This window comes from Terrapene carolina, unplaced genomic scaffold, assembly GCF_002925995.2.
Source record: "Terrapene carolina triunguis isolate 2854851 unplaced genomic scaffold, T_m_triunguis-2.0 Scaffold97, whole genome shotgun sequence".
Taxonomy (NCBI): domain Eukaryota; kingdom Metazoa; phylum Chordata; order Testudines; family Emydidae; genus Terrapene; species Terrapene triunguis.
In genome coordinates, this window is record NW_020664448.1 from 2,414,066 (window position 1) to 2,433,662 (window position 19,597).

Below are 19,597 nucleotides of genomic sequence, written 5' to 3' on the forward strand. Positions count from 1 at the left end.
TTAACAGGAGGGTCATATATAAGAAGAGGGAAATAATTTTTCCACTCTATTTGGCACTGATGAGGCCTCAGCTGGAGTGTCCAATTTGGGGCACCACAAGTAAAGAAAATGTGGAGAAATTGGAGAGTCCAGAGGAGAGCAACAAAAATGATAAGAGGTTTGGAAAACATGAGAGATGAGGAAAGATTGGAAGAACTGACCAGGGTTAGTCTAGAGAAGAGAAGGCTGAAGGGGGACATGGTAACAGTCTTCAAATAATTAAAAGGTTGGCATAAAGAGACTGGTGATCAATTGTACTCCACGTCCACTGAAGGTAGGACAAGAAGTAATGGGCTTAGTTTGCAATAAGGGAGATTCGGGTTACAAATTAAGAAAAACTTATTTAACTATAAGCCCAGTGAAACTGGAACAGGCTGAGTAGGGAACTTGTGAAATCCTTGTCACTGGAGGTTTCTAAGAGCCCGTTAGACCATCCCAGAAAAGTGTTTAGACTTGGTCCTGCTTCAGTGCAGCTGGACTAGGCGACCTATTGAGGTCTCTTCCATCCTTACATTTCGATGATTCTGTAAAGGTACATTTTGTTTCTCGCATCACATACCTGAAGCACCCAAGCATGCACGTACCTCCTTAACTAACCCTTGACCATCCCATGGCGTTGCATTAATCTGGACCTACAGCCCTGGCTGAGTAGCAGCAGCCAAAAAAAAAGAAGGCAATGAAGCAGCACCAGTGAGGAGGAAGATGCATGCGAGACCCAGAGCTCCTATTAAAGAGAATGGTTCCTTTACTTGGAGTTACAGCAGTACCATTTTGTCTGACAGCATAGCGTTACCCAGGCTGATGGCTAGGTATAATAGACAGAGACCGCCAGGCATGAGATTCAAAACATCAAATTTACGTCTCTCTGGGGGCATGGAAATTAATCTCATATTGGCAAGGCAGAAGCTGACCGAGTGTAAACACACTCAAAGCTGTCCTTTGACTCCGAGTGAGTGTTAAGGACGCTGGTTCAGAGTTTCATTAAAAACTCATTCAGCCACCAAGGGTAGAATTCACAAAGGTATTTTGCTGCCTAACTCCCATTGCAATAGCTGGTGCTTCAGAACCTGGCAGTTGGGACACCAGCACGTGTTATTTAATAAGTGCCTGCTTGTCTTTTGTATGAGTATTTCACAACTATAGAAAATATCACTGCAACCATGTCCTGCTTTTTGCGCTCGGAAATCTGGTCACCTTAGCCTCCTCCCCCCGCCCAATCCCTGGGCCTTAGCTCCCACTATGCATCCGAAGAAGTGGGTATTCACCCACGAAAGCTCATGCTCCTATACGTCTGTTAGTCTATAAGGTGCCACAGGACTCTTTGCTGCTTTTACAGATCCAGACTAACACGGCCACCCCTTTGATACTTAGCTCCCACTATGTTCTCCAAGCAGCTGGACTAAACCGCCCCCTCCCCACCACTTCTTGTGTACCAGTGAACAGGGGACCTTGCAGCTGGCATCTGCCATGCATCGCCCCACCCTGACTGCCTACAGCACTGTTCTCCAAGCAGCCCAGCTGGCCAGCTTACACTTTTAACAGTCTGACAAGCCATTCAGTCCGGTCTGACTCCGCTAGTTGGGGGCATGGCCATATACACACCGGCCAATTCATGACTAGCAAGGCAATTGCCTGGCCAGGGTTGGAATGTGGCATTGAGGAGCTGGTTATTTTAGCCTGGCTCTAGCACCCCCGAAGCTGATGTTATGGACTCCCTGGCAGAGGATGCTTTGGCAGGCTGTGGAAGGTGGTTGGATGCCTGTTGACTAGGTTCTAGTCAGGAGCCATTGAATGCCCATCAGAAGGTAATGACTTTTACTCATGTCTTGTGATTTCTGCATTATGGGGCTACATCCAGAACTGAATCCAGAAAACAAGCCATTTCCATTGTGAGTCTGACCCAGACCCCAAACTATGGGGGCGGGTTTTGGATCCAGGCAGTGGAATTCAACCTGCTCTCGCTCCCAAAATTCCAGGCAATGGGATCCAATGTGAGCTTCTCTTCTTGGCCTCTCACATGGAAACGCTGTCCATAGGTAACCCCTCCCCTCTCAGCCCATCCCCACTGCAACATCTCAACAGACAAAAGCCATGTCCAAGATGGTGACTTCATCTTACATCGTTAATGAACGCTAAATTATTGAGCAGCTTCATAAAAAATGAAAAATACATTTTACTTCACTAGAAATCCTGAGAGTAACCCAAATATGTCACATAGGCTGATTGTTACCAAATGAGAAGTCCTGCCCCTCATTAAATATATAGCAAAGTGGGGTAGAACATGAAAGATGCATGGCGATAGGAAGACAAATAAAGTGCTTGCAATAGCAGCTGAGGGGGAGAAGTATGGAATAAGGAAAGGAAAAGAGAGAAACTGGTCAAAGAAAGAGAGAGGAAATGAGAGGTAAAGAACTCAGGTTGGGCTTAAAGACATTAAAGTCACTAGGACATTAAGTCCCATTGAAAGTCTTAGCTCACATAGGGTAAGAAACATTTCCATGCTTTTGATTTTTTTAGACATTAGGGCCAGATTCTCAGTTGATGTAAATCAGCATTGGTGATAATGGAGCGACGTGTATTTACACCAGCTGATTATCTGGCCCATAAGATGGCACTAAGGGGTGTAGTGAAAGTTGGGGCCTACTCCAGTTGAAAGATTCTTGGAGCAGCTAATCCTGGAATACACAAAGGGAGAGGCAATTCTTGAGTTAGCCCTAAGTGGAGCACAGGATCTGGTCCAAGAGGTGAATATAGCCGAGCTGCTCGGCAATAATGACCTTAATGTAATTATATTTAACATCCTTGTGGGGGAATACTGAAGATGCCCACCATAGTAGTATTTAACTTCAGAAAGGGGAACTATGCAAAAATGAGGATGCTTGTTAAACAGAAATTAAAAGGAACAGTCAAAAAAGTGCAATGCCTGCAAGCAGCATGGAAAATTTTTAAAAACACTATATTAGAGGCTCAAATTAAATGTATACCCAAATTAAAGAGAATAGTAAGAGGACCAAAAAAAATAAATGCCACCATGGTGAAACAACAGAGTAAAAGAGGCAGTTAGAGGCAAAAAGGCATCTTTTAAATAGTCCTACTGAGGAAAATAGAAAGGAGCATAAACTCTGGCAAGTCAAATATAAAAGTATAATTAGGCAGGACAAAAAATAATTTGAAGAGCAACTAACAAAAACTAACAGCAAAAAAAATGTTAAGCACATCAGAAGCAGGAAGCCTGCCAAACAGTCAGTGGGGATACTGGCCAAACTAGTTGCTAAAGGAGCACGCAAGGAAGACAAGGCAGTTGCAGTGATGCTAAATGAATTCTTTGCATCAGTCTTCACTGCAGAGGATGTGAGAGAAATTCCCACACCTGAGCCATTCTTTTTGGGTGACAATCTGAGGAACTGTCCCAGAGTGACGTGTCAATAGAGGAGGTTTTGGAACAAATGGATAAATTAAACAGTAATACGTCACCAGGACCAGAGGTCTGAAGGATCTCAGATATGAAATTGCAGCGCTGTTGACTGTAGTATGCAACCTATCACTTAAATCAGATTCTGTACCAGATGACTGGAGGCTAGCTAATGTGACACCTATTTTTAAAAAAGGCTCCAGAGGTGACCCTGGCAGTTACAGGCTAGTAAGCCTAACTTTAATGCCAGGCAAATTGGTTGAAACCAATAGTAAAGAATAGAATTATCAGACACTCTTAAATGAATACAATATGTTGGGGGAGAGTCAACATAGTTTTTGTAAAGGGAAATCACGCCTCACTAATCTACTAGAATTCTTTGAGAGCGTCAACAAACATGTGGACAAGGGTGATCCAGTGGATACAGTTTACTTAGATTTTCAGAAAGCCTTTGAAAAGGTCCATCACCAAAGGCTCTTAAGCAAAGTAAGGTGCAATTGAATAAGAAAGAGGGTCCTCTCATGGATCAGCAATTGGATAAAAGATAGGAAACAAAAAGTAGGAAAAACTGCACTGTGAAAATTGACCAGAGTGGTAAATAGCAGGGTGTCTGAAGGATCTGTACTGGGACCAGTGCTGTTCAAAATATTCATAAATGATCTGGAAAAAGGGGTAAACAGAGAGGTGGCAAAGTTTGCAGATGATACAAAATTACTGAAGAGCGTTAAGTCTGAAGAAGACTGCGAAGAATTACAAAGGGATCTCACAAAAGTGGATGAGTGGTCTTTTAACTTAGCTGTTACCACTCAGGAAATAGCGCTTGGAGTTATCCTGGATAGTTCTGTGAAAACATCCGTTCAGCGTGGAGCGCAGTCAAAGCAGTTAACAGAATATTAGGAACCATTAGGAAAGGAATAAATAATGGCAGTAAATAACATAATGCCACTATATAAATCCATGGTACAGCCCATACCTTGAATACTGCCTGCAGTTCTGGTTGCCTCATCTCAAAAATCATATATTAGAATTTGAAAAGGTACAGCGAAAGGCAACACAAATGATTAAGGGTATGGAACAGTTTCTGTATAAGGGGAGATTAAAAACACTGGGACTGTTCAGCTTGTAAAAGAGACAACCAAGAAGGGATATGGTAGAAGTCTATAAAATCATGACTGGTGTGGAGAATAAGGAAGTGTTAATTGCCCCTTCACATAACACAAGAACCAGGGATCACCCAATCAGGCATCAGGTTAAAACCAACATAAGGAAATATTTCCTCACACAATCCACAGTCAGCTTGTGGAACTCATTGCCAGGGGATGGCGTGAAGGCCAAAATTATAACTGGGTTCAAAAAAGACTTAGGTATGTTCATGGAGGATAGGTTCATCAATGGCTATTAGCCAAGATGGTCAGGGACGCAACTGTTTTTTAGGGTGACCAGATGTCCCGATTTTATAGGGACAGTCCCGATTTTTGGGGCTTTTTCTTATATAGGCACCTATTAGCCTCCACCTCCTGTCCCAATTTTTCACACTTGCTGTCTGGTCATCCTAATTGTATGCTCTGGGTGTCCGTAAGCCTCTGACTGCTAGATGCTGGTACTGGACCACAGGGGATTGATCGCTTGAAGATTGCCCTGTTCTGTGTGTTCCCTTTGAAACATCTGGCATTGGCCACTGTCAGAGGACAGGATACTGGGCTAGATGGACCATTGGTCTGACCCATTATGGCCTTTCTTATGTTGTTATGTAAAGCCTAACTGTGGGAAAGTGGATAACAGTTTATAAAGCGTCACAATAAACTATGCCAATAAATAGTGATGGGAAAAGGTGCAAAAGGGAGACAGGCAGACTGAATTAGTCCAAACAAAATGTCCTACTGATATAACGCAAGGTCTGTGTTAAAGTCATGCCTGGTAAACAAGAGAAGTGTGGGACTAGTAATCAATGAAACAAAATTGCTGTATCAGAAATTAGGCCTAATTGGTAGACAAAACAGCAAAGAGATGGGCTATTCCACCTGTCACTCTCTTTTGGGTCCTTTAAAAAAAAAAAAGATCTTGAGGGAAGTGAATGCAACAAGTGCTGACTGAAAGCAGGGGAAGGAGTGAGCGTACTGCCGTCCTCACCGTCTTCTGGGACTCTGGGATCCACCATGACATCCTTGGCCTTCATTAGCCTGATTCTGAGGTATGTCCTGACCTGACTGGGCCAAGAGCAGGCCCCAGATGACTTTGTTCTCTCTCTCTCTCTCTCTCTCTCACACGCACACGCACACACACACGCACACACACACACACACACACACACACTCCTTTTCCTTCCCCACCTTATTTCTTCTCTTTCCTATTCTCCTCTTGCCATCGTCTAAGAGTCTGAAGACTGTATATCATGCAACATTGGTATAAACCTCTGACTAGAAAGAGGCAGCTAAAAGCAATGCCCTAAACAGCCCAATGCTGGTACGAGTTTGCCAGATCTCAGGGTGACTGATAAAACTGTGTGCTGTGCCAGTGTTTTTCCCGTAGTCACTTTGCAAGTAAAACTAAACAGCAGAGACAGAAGCTGCATTTTCTATATTTGCTGTTCTTTTCTTTACCCTTTTGTGTGTGTTTGTCAGGTTTTCTCTTCTAGGAAACGGGATTGGACTGCAACAACAGCCCATCTTAACTCACTTCTCTTTCCTGTTATTACCATCTTTAATACCACCTCCAGTATTAAAACAGGTAAAAACAAGAGGGTTTGTTAGTTAGTTTGTTTGTTTTAAACTCTCTCTGCAGGGGAACAAGGGATCATAATGGTCCCTTCCGACCTTAAAGTCTATGAGTCTATGTTGTGAAAATGAAGGCCTTACTTAATACTTTATATTTCGTAGGCTCTAGCTCTTTTGCTTTCTTTTCTGTTTCTTTAATAAAAGGTTTAAATGATGTGTTTGCCATGGTACTACGCAGGCTGAGGTCTCTGTATACCAAACCCTGTTAAAAACGGCTTGATGTTGGGCAGTTTCTGGGTCATGTTAACACCGTTGACTCTTTGGGCCCATTTATTCCATCAAAATTAATACCACAGGGGCAAATTCAACTGATTTCAGTGGAGTTGCATCAGGGATGCCTTTCTCCCTGGATTCATAAGTGTATCCCCCTTGACTCTGACTGGGAGGAAGATTTGTAGATGGTTGAAGGCTTTGTCTGTACTGTCTCCCCAGTCCCCAAGCTCTTTCAGTCATTACCACATTACATGGAAAATAACCCAGAAGATCAGGCTTTTTACAACGCTAATCCCACTTAATGCAGTTAGTGTCTTTGGGGTGTAGCTAATTTACCCTTCTCTGCAATGCCCTGTATGTGCCACTCACTGAAAACCAGTACGAAGCCTGAGAACTGCGATAGCCCTGGGCCTGCCATAAAGCCAGGAGGTAATCCAAGTTCAGAAATGGCCTTCCTTGTTTTCAGTCTGGCCATAGCTTTGCGCCAGCCTATGGCTCCTCTTCACTGATCTATGACAGCTCTCCTCTCTGGCCCATTCCCATCACCCAGCCAGCATGAGCCCAAGAACCTTCACCCCTGCAGCCCAGGCGTCTCTGTTGCTCTTCATCTGTTTTCAGCTCTCATCTGGAAAGATTTCTTTTTCTCTCTTTCCTCCAGCTTTTTCTGTTTTTAATCTCCCGTTGTCTCTTCCTGTTCTGGGCTTGGCCGTGTACGGGTTTCTTGTATTTTTTCCCACCCTACAAATACCTTTGACGCTGTTGGTTTGTGTAAATAAATGCCGCTGGTGCGTTGTAACACGCAGAAAGCATTTTGGGTACGAACGACACTGTGCCAACTAAAGTCCCATTGAATTGCTATCGCTGCTGAGAGTATGATTCTGGATCATTTGCTGGGATCATCTGGCTATATCTCACCTAATCAGCCTCGGCCCTCAGTGACACAGGCGCTGGCTTCCTCCTTTCCCCAGGGCTGTTCAACCCCAGCTCAGCTCCAGGCCCTGCCCCTCACTCCACCCTACCCACAAGACCCCACCCCTGCGCCGCCTCTTCCTGCCCCTGCCCCACCCCGACCCCATGCAATTCCGCCCCCTTTCCCCAGCGCCTCCTGCATTCCCGGGAACAGCTGGTTGCTGCAAGTGGGAGGCACTGGGAGGGAGCGGGAAGAGTTGATTGGCGCCTAGGGTGACCAGACAGCAAGTGTGAAAAATCAAGACAGGGGATGGGGGGATAATAGGAGCCTATATAAGAAAAAGACCCAAAAATCGGGACTGTCCCTATAAAATCGGGACATCTGGTCACCCTATTGGTGCCTATGCTCAGTGGCATCTCAGTCTCTCCTGTTCTTTAACATACAATTTAGTTTCCTGAGGACTGACATGTTTTGGTCTAACTGAAGTCTTTGGGCTAAATGCAGAGGCAATTGGGTGAAATTTAACAGCCTGTGTTGTACAGGAGGGCAGACCAGATGATCTGATGGTCTCTTCTGGCCTTAGACTCTATGAAACGGTTAATCATGTTTATTACGTAGTGCCTAAGCACACCAAGAATGGGGCCGCATTGTGCTAGGGCCTGTAAAAACAGCGTAACAGACGGTTCCTGCCCCAAGAGTTTACAATCTGAATACTCACAGCAGACCCAGGGTAGGGGAATGGAGTGTAACACACAAGCGGAGTGAACAATGTGATGGTGGCAAACGTCAGGTTAGTTCCATGATTTTGGGGTGGAGGGAGGGGACTCAGGGGAGGCAGGGAGTAGTTAGGAGGGGATAAGCTAAACAGAAAGAAACATGAAGCAAGCACAGTCAATACTAGTAGCAATAAGGAGACCAGAAACCAGTGCAACATAGAAATCATTAGGAACTATCTAACTAACCCAGTCTAATACATGGGTTTTTTTAAAAAACGTGCACACTTCTGCACTAGCTAGAAGCCAGGATGCCTTTATTGGAACTCTGATGCCGATTTTGACTTTGTGAGTGGTTAGTGATCACTGATATCAATAGAGATGGGCTGGTTTGCACCAGGTGAGGCCTTGCCTTATCTCTTGGGTGATTTTCCTCACTGTTGTCCAAAGGTCTTACAAACCATTGAAAACGTACTCCGTGATCGCAGAGCAATGCATACGTGGTTTGTGGTTTTTAAATACAGCAAAAAGCATCCTCCGTTCCTTTTCCTTGCATGGTCCCATTTCACCTTCTTTGTATCTAATGACTCGTGATGGGCCTGAGGTGACAAATTGGGAGCGAGACCTGAATGGTGCCAGAACTCAGTGTGGTTCAGATCCAGGGTTTTGGTTTAGCCCAGTATAGAGACAGCTGTAATGATCTAGAGTGAGACTTCCTCAAAGCTCCAAGGGTGTTTGCAACTGGAGCTTTGCTGTGTGCCTATCTCTAGTAATTGTGTGATTATGGTAATTACACACAAAAAGATAATTTCTTAATCATGTGTAATGAGCACCCTTCAGCTAGCAAGCTATGCACACGCTCATTCCAACTATTCACAGGCTTCTAATCCACCTCCTTTTGTACTGACTCTGTCCTTAGTTACCATACGCAGCTTCTCTGAGATGCTTTGTAATGGTTTGATGACTGGATTTTGTCTAATTTCTTCTTGGTTGTTACCTGACAAACCCTGTCACTACAAATACTGTGCTGTGTTTTATCGCCTTAACAGGTGTTGGAATTTCCTAACATCCATTCCATTCCCAGTGACGAGAGTCACCATAATGCAGGTACCAAAAGCTTAAGATTTACATTTAGCAAGCTCTGTAGCGCAAAGACCACCTTTCTGTTCTGTGTCTGTATAGCGCAGAGCACCATGGGGTCTTGGTGCAGGAATAGGGCTCCTAGATATTATCGCAACCCAAATAATAAACAATAGCAATCACTAAGGGTTTCCTCTTTAAAGGTCAAAAGATCTGAATCTCTTATCACATACACTGGTTCTATACTGGTGTGAAACTATTAACTACATTGGCGTTGCTCCAGATTTACATTGGTGTGAAAGGGCAGAGAATCAGGCCCACCACCTTCCAAATCCACATTGAAAAATTTGGGACTTTCTTCAATGCTTCATCTTGGGCCACTTTTGAATCAGGGGTTTTGTGCCCAGCCCACTGTAGGGGGGACATTGTTTTGGGGCTCCAGGAATGACTGCCCAGCTCTCTTCCTACCTTGCTAGAATTAGCTACCTCAGCTAAATAAATGGAGATATCCTATCTCCTAGACCTGGAAGGGACCTTGAAAGGTCATTGAGTCCAGCCCTCTGCCTTCACTAGCAGGACCAAGTACTGACTTTGCCCTAGATCCCTAAGTGGCCCCCTCCAGGATTTAAGCTCACAGCCCTGGGTTTAGCAGGCCAATGCTCAAACCACTGAGCTATCCCTCCCCCCTAATTGAGGCAGAAAAGAGAAGCAGGCCACCCTGGCCCAGAGCCTCAAAGCTAGTTAGGTGCCTAAATGTTTCTGAGGATCTGGTCCTTTGTGCTTATAGTGATGACTCACTAAAGGTGAAATTCACCCCATGCACAGGGCCAGCCTAAGGCATATGCACCACTTAAGTCTTACCTGAAGGCTTAAATGCAGTATAGTAGAGCAGTCCAAATTTTGGCGTTAAAACAATGAAAATTAGATTTTTGACTGAACAAAGTTTTTCGGGAAAAGTATCTGATCTTTGCAAAAAGTTGTGATGTTTCATCAAAAAAAAAAAAGACAACTGAAAGCAGAAAAAAATAGGGTTTGGGCTGAAGTTAATTAGAAAATTCCACTGCAATGCATCATGGGAGTTGTAGTTCATGTGCCTCATGCCCTCATTCATCTCTATGGGCTGGGGTTTCCAACTGGATGCATCTCCCATGATGCCCCAAAGCTATTTGACTCCCATGATGTATTGCAGTATCTCAGCAAGTGGGGACACTGTGGTGCATTATGGGAGACGTAGTCCCAGCAAGGTACCTGGCCAATAGAGGAGAACTGGGGCATGGAACACCTGAACTACAACTCCCCTGAAGCACTATGGCAGCATTGCTCAGGTGAAATTTTTGGGTGTCACTTTTCCACCAAAAAAGTTCACCCTGCTCTAGTGTTTAGGACCTGTGTTGGCCTTAAAAAGTATAAGATGCTCTTGACTGCAAAATAAAGGCAAGGGATTCTATCTTCCCGTTGAATATTGTATACAGCAGGGATTCTCAAACTGGGGTCAGGACCCCTCAGGGGGTCGCAAGGTTATTACATGGGGGGTTGAGAGCTGTCACCCTCCACCCCAAACCCCGCTTTGCCTCCAGCATTTATAGTGGAGTTAAATATATTAAAAAGTGTTTTTAATGCATAAGGGGGGGTCGCACTCAGAGGCTTGCTACGTGAAAGGGGTCACCAGTACAAAAGTCTGACCCCTGGTATACAATCTGCTTAATCAAATGGCATCCAAATGTGGGTTTTTAAACATCAGTTAAGAAATTATATTGCATTAATCCTCTGAGGATTTCAAAAAGAACTGCTGACCCTGTAAATTAGGCTCCTAGGATAAGCCCTAAAATCCAATATGATACCTGCACGAGTCTGTCTCTCACCAGCCAATATGAGCCACAGTACCTCAGCTGAAATCAGTGGCATTTCACCAGTGTAAGCGAAGGGCGCATCAGACCCATGGGCTTTCTCTGCTCAACCAAATATAAATCCATCATGATCAAGTAAAATAAATGACGCTGATAGAAGTAATGTTTCAGTGACTGACGAGCAACAGAAAATCCCATTCCAAGCAGTTCACCATTTTTATTGTACGCCGTAGGACTATACACGTTTCATGCAGGCTATGTGTTTGTCCCAGCTGCCACTCAGAATGAAGTGCTTCACTTCATGTGGGTGGGTCCTGGGCTAAGGTACTTGGTTCCTGGTCTGTAGTACCGGTGGCTTTATCGAGGGTCCTGCAAGCAGAAAAAGAGAGTCATTCCACAGCTGCTAGACTGAACCGGTGATCAAAGACCACAGAACGTGCCCCCCGCCCCTCGCCAATTGGTATTGGCCTAGCAGTGAATCACTGCATGGAGTGCATTCATTTATTATAAACCCAATCAATAGTTTATACGTTCACCGTATTGATGATGGGCCTGATTCTGCTCTCATTTAGGGACTGATCTAAAGCTCATTGAAGTCAATGGGTGTCTTTCCATATACTTCACTGGGCTTTGGGTCTGGCCCGTGCACTAGTTTTATTACACCTGTGCAGCTTCATTGACTTCAGCAGACTTGCTCTGGGTTTGGACACAAACAGGATCAGGCCCAATTGGAAGCCACAAAACGGCTATGAAAAATGTTTGCCAATTGATTATAACCTGCATAGGAAGTCAAAGGGTGTCACACTGTAAAATTGTATAATAAATAAGCAGTGTGTTTCCCTCAAAGCAAGCAGTGAATGCTGGTGAATGCCCTGTAATGTAAGGGACCTGTGTGCTATAAATTAAGGGGTGACTCATCTGCCCTGAGCTTCTTAGGGACCCCTGAAGTGCTCGGATCCTGCCGTGTCATTAAAATGATTGGCTTTATCAAACAGCAGATGCCTGAAAAATACAGGCCAGGGTTTAGGGTGAGCAGATAGCAATGTGAAAAATCGGGACACTTTCTATTGGGGGTGGGGAAATGGGGGTATAGGTGCGTATATAAGACAAAGCCCCTAATATCGGGACGGTCCCAATAATATCGGGACGTCTGCTCACCCTACCAGGATTTCACTCTGCCAACACCTTTCATGTGTAACTTCAGCAATCCAAGGGAGCTCACAGACATGGATGGCGGGTGAAGCTTCCCCGGGGGGCTAGCTCAATGTCCCCTGCTCTGCCCCAGGCCCCTCCCCATCCCCACTCAGCCCCCGCGCTGCTGCTCGCCACGTCCCTCCTCTCCTCTACCCCCCTCCTTGTGAGGACCCTGCCTGCCATTGGCCACATCCCTCCTCACCTCTCACCCCCCCTTAAGACTCCCCCTCCCCTGCCCACCACTCGCCGCTTCCCTTCTCACCTCCCAGCCCCTGCATGACCCCCCGCCCGCCACATCCCTCCTCACCCCCGCTAGACACCCACTGCTCATTGCGTTCCCTCCTCATCCCCCTGCCCCCGCGAGACCTCCCCTGCCCTCCAAGTCCCTCCTCACCCCAAGACCCCCACCATGCACCGCTTGTCTTGTTCCCGCCTCACCCCCCCCCCCTACACTCGCCACTCGCTGTGTCCCTCCTCACCCCCCAGTTCCCACAGGGGACGGGGTGGAGGAGAGGAGGGATGCGGTGAGCAACGGCGACCTCTGGAGAAGGGGGGTGGAGTGGAGGAGAGGAGGGACTGACTCACCAAGCCGCGGTGGGTGGTGGGGGCCTCGGGGAAAGGCGGAGCAGGGAGGGGAAGAGGCAGAGCGCAGGCGGGGCCACCATGGGCCAAGCATCTAGCAGCGGGTCAGAGGTGGCTGTGCCATGGGAGGCTTAGCCTCCCCTGGCCTATTATACCCGTCGCCCATGATGACAGATCCTGTTTGGCGGGGGGACCCAGATGGGCATTGGTATTAATTAGTGCTCCACGGGGCCAGCTCCTCAGCTGGTGGAAATCGGTGTAGTTCCATTGGAGTCAATGCCGATTTAACCAGCTGAGGTGCTGGGCCCATGTGCCGAGGAGGACAGTCCATGGGGACCACAGTAGGAGGTGCTACATGCCCTGGGGTCAGTGCAGGTGGAGGATCCTGGAATCAGGGAGGATGGTGGGGGAACAAGCGGAGGGAGATCAGGGCAGGAGGCAGATTGGCTCAGGGCAGGAAAAGGAGGAGATCTGTGGGGTTGGCGTACAGCAGGTGAGAGCTGGAAGGAAAGGATCTCCGGGGTCAGGAAGGGCAATGGATGGGATCCATGTTGATCAGTAAGGAAATGGAAGGGGGATTTCTGGGGCAGGAGAGGCATATGGGAAGGGAGAGATGCAGTGGGTGGGACGGGCTCTCTGAGGTCACAGAGGCAGAACGGAGATGCAGGCGGAATCCTGGCCAGATTTAAAATGGCTGCTGTCACAGGGCGGCGGCCATTTAAAATATCTGGGAACTGCATTGCCCTTTTCAATGAGACTCAGGCTCAGGCTCTGGCCATATGTACAGACCGATGAGAGTTGGGATTAAAAGGCAGGGCGGATTTTGTGGCCAGCGCCCTGCCCATGTGAGTGTAGGTACAGTAGTGTCTGCCCATCTGATCGAATCCAGGGCAATCCGGGTTTGCAGCCTGTGAGCTGCAAGAGGCTATATGTCAGCTCAGCCTAGAGCCTGGACTGGGAGCTGCTCAGCTAGGGACAATCTCACTCATGTCCAGGGTTTACCTGCCCTCCACACTCACAGCAAGGAGGATTTTTCTGCCAGAACATATTGGCAGGGGGCCTGTAGCCACTTCCCCACCCCACGGAGCAGGGAGTGAGCTGGTAACACAACTGGCTTTCTGCAGAGGCGGGGGGTGCACAGTGAGAGAGCTGAGAGCTGGCCATAACTTGGGAGGAGGGGAAGCCACGAAGGAGGTGAGCCCAACACCTAAGGACAATGGAGTCAGTGGGAGTGTCAGGCCTACAGCAGCGCTCCACCTGGCCTAGTCACGTTAGGGCGCTGCACTGAATGCCTTGGGGCATATTTACACTGCATCTAGGAGCCAGCCTCAGTCCACAGACTCCTGTTAACATGCTAAAAATAGCTGTGTAGACGCAGTGGCTTGGTGCTGGGGCTCTGAAGCCCGGAGTGGGGTTCAGAGCCTGAGCTCCAGCCCAAGGTGCACCATCAAAGCAATGTCTACACAGCGATGTTGAAGGTGCTCGCATGAGTCTGTGAACCCGGGCTGTGAGGCTTTCACCCAGACGCAGTGTAGACATACCCTTGGAGGCCAAAGTCCTCTTGGCATAGAACAGGAACAGCAATGAAAGTTCCCCTGCATCACCCTGTGCAAATATGCCTCAACCAGCCTCACACAGGCAGGCTATTCATCTGTATTTAAACTGGACAGACCTCTTTTTGGGTGGTTTGTCCCTTGTCCGGTACTGAGACAAAACCAGACCTGGTTTTGTTCAGTATCGGATGGGGATGCTATTTTGAAGAGGCCACGTCGACGGGGGGTGGAATGGCACATGCTTCAAAATGGTGTCCTCTCTGTGTGGCGTGACCTCGTCCACACTGGGCATGTGAAGGCAGGCCAGCGGGGGCAAGGTTGCGCCGGTGGGGCGGGCCTCTGCCATTCCCCGAAGTACCAGAATGCTCAGTATTCTGGGAATGTGTCAGCAGACACCCTAGCGGTGAGAGGGCCCTTCAGTCTCCATGCCCCCATGCAGCACTCGTGCTGTGAACAGTTCTCCCCTAGGAGCTGAGCTGAGACCACCAGCTTCTTTCATGTAAGCCACTGAATGACCATGAGATGGGAATGTCCCAGCAGGCTATGCAGCAGCCTCCTGGAGGAGAAAAGGTCCACCAGGCCCCTCATTGGCATCCTTCATGAGAAACTGAAATAAGAATAATAGTGTGATAGTCATTTCAAATAAAGTTCATTCACAACAGGTGCTAAAATGGGGGAGGGGGACTGCATTATTTCCCTGTGAAATCCCTAGTCAAGGAAGGACACAAGAAACAAAACATCCCCCACACACCCCACATCTTCCAGCACACACAAAACAACCAACTGGATCACGTTCAGTGGACTTGGGCAAAGTGAGTCAGGAAGGTGAAATATCTACAGTCAGAACAAGTGGTAGTTTGAAAGAAAAGCCAGCTCTTGAAATAAAACTGTCTCAATTTATAGACTGTGTGTTAAAAATTCCTGTTGTCTCAGCCAGGCAAGGCACTTATCTGAAGTTCTTTGCACTCTCACGGCCCGTCTGTGACAACGTATCGTCCAACAAAACTGAGGTCTCGCCAAGTTTGCAGCAAAAATGAATGATGTGCTATGACAAGGTGACAGTTCGGTGCCCTAAGGACGGGATGGATGCTAGGCAGCAGCTCATAACTCTGGTTGCAGGCAGCTTGGGAAAGAGATCTGGCAAGAAATGCAGGGGTTTAGTAGTGAATTATCAGGCGTCTTAATAACCGGCCAGCATTTAACAGCTTTAAACAACAGACTGAGATACTGTATGTCACACACCTAACCCCTAGCGTGCTAACAGGAGGCTGTGGCCCCAGGCGGGGAGGCTGGCGCCCAGCTGCAGTGTAGACATGCCCTAAGGCACTCAATGCAGCGCCCTAAACTGACTGGGCTGGATGGAGAGGTGCTGTGGGCCTAAAGGGCCCACTGACTCCATTGTCCATAGGCGTTGGGCTCCCCTCCTTCCAGAGACGGGAGCCCACCTCCTGATTCTTCTCCCTTACATCACCACTACGCTGGTGTCACGCCAGTGAGCTCAGTGGCACGCCTCATCCTGGTTTGCACGGGTGTAAATGTGTTTAGAATGGGCCAGCTCGTCTGCTGGTGTACATGGACATAGCTTCATTAAAAACAGTGGGCCAGAATCAGCGCTATGGGTTGGGCATGAACCTAGGAGGCAAAGGACCTCACTTCTCATCCTAGCTCTGATGCTGACTCACTTTGGGCTAGTCACTTAACCATTTGGTGCCTCAGTGTATTAGGGATATGAGATTTCGCCACCTTTGTGAAGTACTTAGAGATCTTCAGATGAAAAAGAGCTAGATGCAAACTGCTATGATTTGTAACTAAGGTTTATCTTTGGTAAACAAGGACTGAGCTGCTAAGAATTCGGAATAAGGAGAAGTGCTGGTACCCAGCGCTTGCCAGAAAAAGAACCAAGGCACATGCATGTTCCTGCTCCATTTGGGCATTGGAGTTTTTGTTCCTTTTGTTCCTCGTTTATCCTAAGGGCCTGATCCTCAGCTGGTGCCAGTGGGCATAGCATAGACCTGAATTGCATGTCATTTATTTGCCTAGACGCCTGCTCTGCTCATGTCATCATGAACCTGGGGCTAGATTCACAACGTGGACTTAGCCAGCTAATGCCTAGGCGTCCTGCTGCCCAATGGAATCCTCCGCCCCAAGTTATGCACCCAGGCTCCCCATGGGCACAGTTAGGCACCTAAGAAAGGGATTCACAGAAAGCAGGATGCTGAGTGGGGAGCCACCTACGCTAGGCAGTAGGAAATGCCAAAGAGAGGAGCTGGGAGGCAGCACGCATGGAAGGCAGCCCATTATAGCCACCACCCTGTGGTTAGTCACTCACCGGGGAGGCAGAAAATTCAGGTTTAAGTCCCTGAACTAAATCAGGGATTCAAACCTGGATCTCCCACATTCCAGATGAGTCCCCTCACTATAGGGCTATTGGGTAGCCTGGGACAGACACATACTCCAGCCAGCCCCCTACGTGCCTGCTCCTGGCTGTGTGTGCAGGTGAGGTATGCTCTGAGCACCCCCAACCAAGTCATGGCCCACGGACGAGATAAGTGGGGGAAATGCCTAATTTGATCATTCTTCCAGGGCTCAGGGACCAAGGGCTCCCAGCAGCTTTGCGACAGCAGGACTATCCTAGGCGGCTTTGCGGTTGCCCACCGGCAGAACTTTAGGCGCCTAGGGCCTACGGGGTTAGGTGTCAGCTGAGCGGTGGTTTTGTAAATGTCAGTGACACCTAAATGTTGGCCTCAGGTGCCTTAAGAGGCAGTTAGGTGCCCACGTCCCTTTGTGAATCTAGCCCTTGGTCACCTTCCTACTCCTCAATGAAGGATCCAATATTGTGGCATCTGCAGTGTTAGTCACTTCCCCGCATGTGTGTTCTCTTTTCTAAGATGCTGAGAGAAAGAGGCAGGGTGGTCTAGTGGACTGAGCATGAAGATGGGCACTCTTAAGTTCCTAGTTTCAGCCAGAAGGGACCAGTATGGTCATCACGGCTGAGCTCCTGCCTGGCACAGACCAAAGAACCTCACCCTCTGCCTCAGGCCCATATCTTCTGGTTGAGCTCAATTCTAATTAAGTTAAATTGTAATCCCAGGTCGCCAAAGGTCTTGCTGTGAGGCCTCAGGTGCGTCACTTAGGCCTAGATCCTCAAGGTATTTAGATGCCTACCTCCCGTTAATTTCAATGGGCGCTAGGCACCTAAATAGGTTTGAGGGGCTAGGCCTTAGCCTCTCTGTGGCTCATATGTAGAGTGGGGAGAGTAATACCATTTCCCTTGCCTCTTCTGAGAAGTGTGAGCATTAACTAGGGAACATTTCCAAGTGCTTTGTAAATACAGGGCCTCACGCCTTTGAGTCGCACGGATGGACTGAACGCAGCACCAGAGGGTAGGGGTGTTAGATCCTGATCCCCTGACTCACAGTGGATAATCTGCTAGCAATCCCATTGATTTCAATGCAGAGTCATTTACTCAGTGTGAGGAAGGCCCTGTATGAGCACTAACTATCATCAGAACTAAGGGGAACAGATCTGTCCTTCATAGTGGCATGCCCCTCGCCACACATCCCTGCCTTCTCTCCCCTTCCAGCTCCCTCATGCACCTCACGCCATACATCGTCTCTGGCTTGCTCCCGTGGCTGTAGCTGGCACTGTATTATGATGTCACACAATAGTCCAGTTCCTGAAGGAAACCTTTTCACTGGTGACTGGCAGGCTCCCATTGTCCCTCATCAGGTCTTTTACTAACATGCTGCTCTTTCTCTATAGCTAACTGCACCCAGTGAGCCCATTGTACGCAATGGCAGGTCTCCGGCTGGAGATCATTAGGAGCAGAGTGTGGTGATGGGTAGCAGTTCAGTGAGTGCATATAAGCATTGCCACCCACACCCTCCTCATAGAATATTTTGTTGTGGGATGCTGTAGGAACTGAGAAGCAAGGATCCAGCTGTGACACTGTCAGTCTCAATGCAGTCCCGGCTCTGCCCCTCACAAGGGCAGGCCAAAGATGAGCAGTGCAAACCAGAACAATCAGGCTGGCGTCCAGGCAGACTGCAAACAGCCCTGTTGAAATCCACCCTTGAAATGTCTCCTGCTGCTGATCCAGCCTCTGCAGCTTCCTCTGGAAAAGGCGTCGGCTTTGATGTCCACTGATGCAGCTTTTGATGTGGCTCCTGCTGCTTTCTCTGTTCTGCTAGGAAAGGCTGTTGCGTTGACATCTGCTGCTGTTGTGGCTTCTGCAGCTTTCTTTGCCCTTCTGGGCGACACAAGCTCTTTCCCAGCCTTCACAGCTCACGTGGCTGCACAGTCCCATGAAAATCCAAGCGACCCCATGAATTCTTCTGCACGGAGCCCCATGTTCTGCCAGCAGCACCAGCGCGGCAAAGGCAGAAGGTCACATTACAGCGATGAAGAGGGAGGACGCCTGGGCAGAAGGCACAGGGCTGAGTGGGGTTACCCACTGCTGTAAGAGAGAGGTGTGGGAGGGAACGGAAACACAAGCACAACAATCCCCAAAGGTTGCTACAATAGACGTAGCAGTGAGGCCAACTGCTGCCCAGGCAACCAAGCCAGACAGACAGTGCTCTGGCAGACTGGAGACAGGGGTGCCGAAGCCGTACCACAGACAGAGAGGGAAGCAGGGCCCTTGAGGGGTGAGGTATCATTGTTTATTCTCACCAGTTACATAGCGATGGACCTATCATCTCAGAGACGCCCCAACAAGCTTACACTGCACACGAGACAGGCGCACGGGGCGGGCGTGGGGATGCTGGAGGAATTCCTGTCAGAGGCAGGTTTTCAGGAAGGCTTTGAAGGAGAAGGCACTTAATGTATGGGAAGTGGGAGCACCTTCACCAAAACTGAGGGTGAGTGAAGAATGTGGAGGGGAATGAGAGAGGGGCAGAGAGAGCAAAAGGGGAAGCAACGTGCCATGACAGAGGGAGAGGAGGTGGTGGTGACCTCTCTCTTCTCTGAAGGGTGGCTGAGCCACACTCTGTCCTGAGAGGGTCCCGGGGTACCGAGGCTTGTCCCAGTGAGAGGAGGTCGCCACAGACAGTCAGCTAGCAGGACTGGGGACTCAGGTGCAGTGTGACCAGCAGCTCCCCGCGCAGCAGACGGCAGCACTGAACGGCATCTTCGAAACAGCACATGCGCTGCCCTGTTCTGATCTGCCGCTGCCTCTCCCTGCCCTACCGGCCACATGGAAACCCCTGCTGCTGAGATGGAAAAGCACAGTGCAAAACCCGGCCTTTTGGGATGACGTCAGCTCCCAGGACTTACATGGCC

General features: G+C 48.3%; 1 protein-coding gene across 1 annotated transcript in view; it reads right to left on the minus strand.

Annotated features, from left to right (window-relative positions):
• Positions 1–11,208: 11,208 nt before the first annotated feature.
• The window catches only part of MAP6 (microtubule associated protein 6), a 68,846-nt gene continuing 60,457 nt past the window's right edge, over positions 11,209–19,597 (minus strand). The window contains exon 4 of the mRNA XM_026651690.2: positions 11,209–11,357. Coding sequence (XP_026507475.1) covers positions 11,308–11,357 — 50 coding nt within the window. The 3' untranslated portion in view covers positions 11,209–11,307. The remainder of the gene's footprint in view (positions 11,358–19,597) is intronic.